The following is a 6,000-nucleotide window of genomic DNA, read 5'->3' as shown; positions in this document are numbered from 1 at the left end:
GATGTTTTGTTCACCGAGTCCAGTGTTCTCTTCTCTGGGTCTTGGTGTTCTGTTCACTGGGTTCTGTGTTTTTCCCCGCATCTTGATGTTTTGTTCACCGAGTCCAGTGTTCTCTTCTCTGGGTCTTGGTGTTCTGTTCACTGGGTTCTGTGTTTTTCCCCGCATCTTGATGTTTTGTTCACCGAGTCCAGTGTTCTCTTCTCTGGGTCTTGGTGTTCTGTTCACTGGGTTCTGTGTTTTTCCCCGCATCTTGATGTTTTGTTCACCGAGTCCAGTGTTCTCTTCTCTGGGTCTTGGTGTTCTGTTCACTGGGTTCTGTGTTTTTCCCCGCATCTTGATGTTTTGTTCACCGAGTCCAGTGTTCTCTTCTCTGGGTCTTGGTGTTCTGTTCACTGGGTTCTGTGTTTTTCCCCGCATCTTGATGTTTTGTTCACCGAGTCCAGTGTTCTCTTCTCTGGGTCTTGGTGTTCTGTTCACTGGGTTCTGTGTTTTTCCCCGCATCTTGATGTTTTGTTCACCGAGTCCAGTGTTCTCTTCTCTGGGTCTTGGTGTTCTGTTCACTGGGTTCTGTGTTTTTCCCCGCATCTTGATGTTTTGTTCACCGAGTCCAGTGTTCTCTTCTCTGGGTCTTGGTGTTCTGTTCACTGGGTTCTGTGTTTTTCCCCGCATCTTGATGTTTTGTTCACCGAGTCCAGTGTTCTCTTCTCTGGGTCTTGGTGTTCTGTTCACTGGGTTCTGTGTTTTTCCCCGCATCTTGATGTTTTGTTCACCGAGTCCAGTGTTCTCTTCTCTGGGTCTTGGTGTTCTGTTCACTGGGTTCTGTGTTTTTCCCCGCATCTTGATGTTTTGTTCACCGAGTCCAGTGTTCTCTTGCCTGTAGGTGTGGTGGTGGGGGCAGAGAGAGCCGCCCCAGCATGACCTTCTGTCGAGAAACGTGACTCAAAAGGATGAGGCATATCAGTGTTGCAAATAAGTGCCTCAACTAGCGGAACACGTGACCTTTGACCCAAGTGGCGTGCCTGCAGGCTCTTGCTACAGGCACGGCGAGATTTTATGCCACTGTGAAATAAAATGTAAGTCCAGTAAGTGTAAGTTGTAAACAACTGTGCTTGAAAGAGAGTGATCTAGAGCTTGTTCGACGTGACGGAAGAGTAGCCTCAGTGGATGGGAAGTAGTGGGAGAGGGCTGGCTACAGGACGCCGCCAGGTGTGCTTGAAGATCCTGGTCTTTAAGGGTCTTGTGAGCACTGAAGATCCGTGTGAAAGAAGACATTAGTGCATTACTGATGACTGGCAGGAAGAGTCAGGTTATGCAAGGCTTTATGGTGATAGTTAGAAGATGATGGAAGAGAAGCCTCGCCTTGTGATGATAAATACATGCAGGCGGAAGACACCTTGTAGTGGTCAGGTGGAAGGTTTAGAAGGGTTCCTGTGGAGGGTTGATGGAAGAGGACAGGCAGGTCAGGTGTAGGAGGGAGGGAGAGGACAGGCAAGTTGTCTGGAGGGTCCTACCGTAGCAGCAGGACACCTGGGTAAGTACTTGTTACATTTTGGCAACCGAGTTTGAGTGCAAGTTTACCACGAGCAGAGAACAGAACATTATGTTGGTGCCCCCAGACCGAGTGTCGTGTGCTGCACGTCTTCCTGCACTACTTCCTCGTATCGAACTATTTCTGGATGTTCTGCGAGGGTCTCTACCTGCACACGCTCCTCGTCGTCGCCTTCGTCGCCGAGGACAGAATCATGAAGTGGTTCTACCTGCTGGGCTGGGGATCCCCGGCGTTTTTCACCATCATCTACGCCGCCTGTAGGAGCACCGACGACAGTCAGGATGTCCAGTGAGTATACTTGAGAGTGACGTGATTACAGCCCTGAGTGATGTGAGTACGTCAGTGTGTGTGTGTGTGTGTGTGTGTGTGTGTGTGTGTGTCATTGATGGGGAGGCCCTAGGTAGCAGGTGTAGCTTTACATGTTGATGGCTCAATGTTTAACAGCAGAGGTTCGTGCGTCTACCTGACGGTGTGCTCCTAAGTTGAGGACGTCCTGTCGCATGACTCAGGTTCTCATGTGGTAATTCAAACAGTTGTTTCTAACACCTGGATCATGACGGTACGACCCTGGAGCACGACAGTACGACCCTGGAGCACGATGATACTATCCTTGAACACGATTGTACGACCCATGGGTATGGTAGCTGGCCCTTAAGATAACCATTGAGGATCAGGTCAAGAACTAGGCCATCATACCCAAAAGTCGAGCGTTAAGGTCGTACCGTCGCATAAGGTCGTGCTGTCGCATGATAAGGTCGTACTGTCGTATGTTAAGGTCGTACTGTCGTACGTTAAGGTCGTAAGGTCGTCCTCAACAGGTTAAAGGCAAAAGTTTCGTATGCCTCGACATCAGGTTAATTACACGATGCAGGACTGAACAATGACGCTGGAAAAGACATCAATCCATATTTCAAGGCCGTCAAGCAGAAGGTAAGTCATGAGAACAGTTCTTGATCATTAGTGAGGCCAGGTTGAGGCTGGGAAGTGAGATAAGGAGACCTTTGAAAACTGGATAAAGAGAAGGTTGGCAGAACGTGATCAAATGCCATCAGATATTGTACGTCTACACCGTCGTGTTGTTGACACATTTCACTTTATTCGGACCCCGAAACTAAAATCTATGGGTAAGTATGCGAAGTATTCCGAGAAGTATTGGATGACGTAAACTCTATAGTGATTATTAGGAAAGATAAGAAATGATCAAGATGATAGACCTCTTTTGGAATTGAAGAAGCGAACTAACGGAAGAAATAGTTGAAAATGGGCATTGAATAACACACTAAATGCTTGAGGAAGGGAATGAAAGACTGAATGATAAGACGAGATATGAACAATAAACAATTCAAACCGAAAGTCCTACATCAAGGTGAGTATCTGTTAACTTCAGTAACTTGAGTATCTGTTACTTCAGTCTCGGCAGATCATATAAAACACGAGACCGCAGATCGCGTGACTTCCCTATCTCTCCTGCAGCTGCTGGATGGACGACGGGACGTACAACTACATCCTGAGCGTCCCTGTGGTGTTGTCCATGTTGCTGAACCTCTTCTTCCTGATCAACATCGTCAGGGTCCTCGTCACCAAGCTGCGAGCTGTCAACACTGCCCCAGACACCCACTCCACCCGCAAGGTTAGTTCCTCAACACCCACTCCACCCGCAAGGTTAGTTCCTCAACACCCACTCCACCCGCAAGGTTAGTTCCTCAACACCCACTCCACCAGCAAGGTTAGTTCCTCAACACCCACTCCACCCGCAAGGTTAGTTCCTCAACACCCACTCCACCCGCAAGGTTAGTTCCTCAACACCCACTCCACCCGCAAGGTTAGTTCCTCAACACCCACTCCACCCGCAAGGTCATCTAAAAAAAAAAAAAAAGATACCCAGAGACCAACATCCGCCACGAGTTATACCCACCCAACCCCACATCTTCCTTCAGAGAGAGAGAGAGAGAGAGAGAGGGGGATACGTGCAGATTAACAAGATAAACAAAGAGGAAAACAGACAAATTAGACCGTCTTCCACTTGGCGTCTCTGAGAATTTTCTGGAGGTCACGAAACATTTGACCGCAATGGTTGGTTTTACCGAGACTGGCAGAATAGCCAAGCATCGTGGTTTTCATGAGAACCTCGGACGTACCTCACTAATTAACCTCACCTTCCTTATGTCATAAAGTCATTGTTACACTAAACCCGCACATCAGAAGCACATGATATGATACATATTGTTCACATTCAACAAGACTTTAATTATGATTGATTTATGACAAGGACCTGGTAATGCTTGTATATGTCTCATAATTAACATTACCAGCAACAGTGAATCATGAAGCATTATGGGAGGAGTATAATGCTTCATGGAAATGTTGGAAAGAAATTTGTCAAATTGTTTCTCACTCAGTTGTTTAGGAGTTTCAAGAGCATGATGGAGAGACTGGAGTGGAGAGGCTCTCGCCCACGACACATCCCTAACAGGAGACTGAGGCATGTGAACCTTCACCGGGAGCCCATGAACGCCCGCTGACCAGGGAAGTAACGACCCTGATAACCACCACGACCGGGTGCTAACGACTCTCCGCCAATTGGCGAACTTACTGGAAGGTTCCCACGACCCGTGACGACCCTGAGAGAGGGGAAGAGATTGTCTCGTCGGTTCAATCATAACAAAAAGACATGAATTCTGAAGCCTGAGCAACTGATGGTATAAGGACAATGTAATGAAGTGAGTGCCAAACATACGCGTTAGGACAACACAGGAACAGCGTGATACGTAATGTTGACGGTACTGGCGGGTCTCGTAGTGAGCTGGACGACGGTACTGGCGGGTCTCGTAGTGAGCTGGACGACGGTACTGGCGGGTCTCGTAGTGAGCTGGACGACGGTACTGGCGGGTCTCGGATTGAGCTGGACGACGGTACTGGCGGGTCTCGTAGTGAGCTGGACGACGGTACTGGCGGGTCTCGTAGTGAGCTGGACGACGGTACTGGCGGGTCTCGTAGTGAGCTGGACGACGGTACTGGCGGGTCTCGTAGTGAGCTGGACGACGGTACTGGCGGGTCTCGTAGTGAGCTGGACGACGGTACTGGCGGGTCTCGTAGTGAGCTGAACGACGGTACTGGCAGGTCTCGTAGTGAGCTGGACGAAGGTACTGTCGGGTCTCGTAGTGAGCTGGACGACGGTACTGGCGGGTCTCGTAGTGAGCTGGACGACGGTACTGTCGGGTCTCGTAGTGAGCTGGACGACGGTACTGGCGGGTCTCGTAGTGAGCTGGACGACGGTACTAGCGGGTCTCGTAGTGAGCTGGACGACGGTACTGGCGGGTCTCGTAGTGAGCTGGACGACGGTACTGGTGGGTCTCGTAGTGAGCTGAACGACGGTACTGGCAGGTCTCGTAGTGAGCTGGACGAAGGTACTGGCGGGTCTCGTAGTGAGCTGGACGACGGTACTGGCGGGTCTCGTAGTGAGCTGGACGAAGGTACTGGTGAGTCTCGTAGTGAGCTGGACGACGGTACTGGCGGGTCTCGTAGTGAGCTGGACGACGGTACTGTCGGGTCTCGTAGGGAGCTTGACGACGGTACTGGCAGGTCTCGTAGGGAGCTAGACGACAGTACTGGTGGGTCTCGTAGTGAGCTGGACGACGGTACTGGCGGGTCTCGTAGTGAGCTGGACAATGGTACTGGCGGGTCTCGTAGGGAGCTTGACGACGGTACTGGCAGGTCTCGTAGGGAGCTTGACGACGGTACTGGCATGTCTCGTAGGGAGCTGGACGACGGTACTGGCGGGTCTCGTAGGGAGCTTGACGACGGTACTGGCAGGTCTCGTAGGGAGCTGGACGACTGTACTGGCATGTCTCGTAGAGAGTTGGACGACAGTACTGTCGGATCTCGTAGGGAGCTTGACGACGGTACTGGCAGGTCTCGTAGAGAACTGGACGACGGTACTGGCGGGTCTCGTAGGGAGCTGGACGACGGTACTGGTGGGTCTCGTAGTGAGCTGGACGACGGTACTGTCGGGTCTCGTAGTGAGCTGGACGACGGTACTGGCGGGTCTCGTAGTGAGCTGGACGACGGTACTGGCGGGTCTCGTAGTGAGCTGGACGACGGTACTTGCGGGTCTCGTAGTGAGCTGGACGACGGTACTGGCGGGTCTCGTAGTGAGCTGGACGACGGTACTGGCGGGTCTCGTAGTGAGCTGGACGACGGTACTGGCGGGTCTCGTAGTGAGCTGGACGACGGTACTGGCGGGTCTCGTAGTGAGCTGGACGACGGTACTGTCGGGTCTCGTAGTGAGCTGGACGACGGTACTGGCGGGTCTCGTAGGGAGCTTGACGACGGTACTGGCAGGTCTTGTAGGGAGCTGGACGACTGTACTGGCATATCTCGTAGAGAGTTGGACGACAGTACTGTCGGGTCTCGTAGGGAGCTTGACGACGGTACTGGCAAGTCTCGTAGAG

General features: G+C 51.4%; 1 protein-coding gene across 1 annotated transcript in view; it reads left to right on the top strand.

The window, feature by feature from the left end:
• The window catches only part of LOC139764000 (calcitonin gene-related peptide type 1 receptor-like), a 167,102-nt gene that overhangs the window by 139,514 nt on the left and 21,588 nt on the right, over window positions 1-6,000 (top strand). The window contains exons 6-7 of the mRNA XM_071690472.1: window positions 1,537-1,837; window positions 3,023-3,179. Coding sequence (XP_071546573.1) covers window positions 1,537-1,837; window positions 3,023-3,179 — 458 coding nt within the window. The remainder of the gene's footprint in view (window positions 1-1,536; window positions 1,838-3,022; window positions 3,180-6,000) is intronic.

This window comes from Panulirus ornatus, chromosome 48 (assembly GCF_036320965.1).
Source record: "Panulirus ornatus isolate Po-2019 chromosome 48, ASM3632096v1, whole genome shotgun sequence".
NCBI classification, from domain to species: Eukaryota; Metazoa; Arthropoda; class Malacostraca; order Decapoda; family Palinuridae; genus Panulirus; species Panulirus ornatus.
The sequence above is the reverse complement of the archived record's forward strand: the minus strand, read 5'-3'. Positions and strand labels throughout refer to the sequence as shown.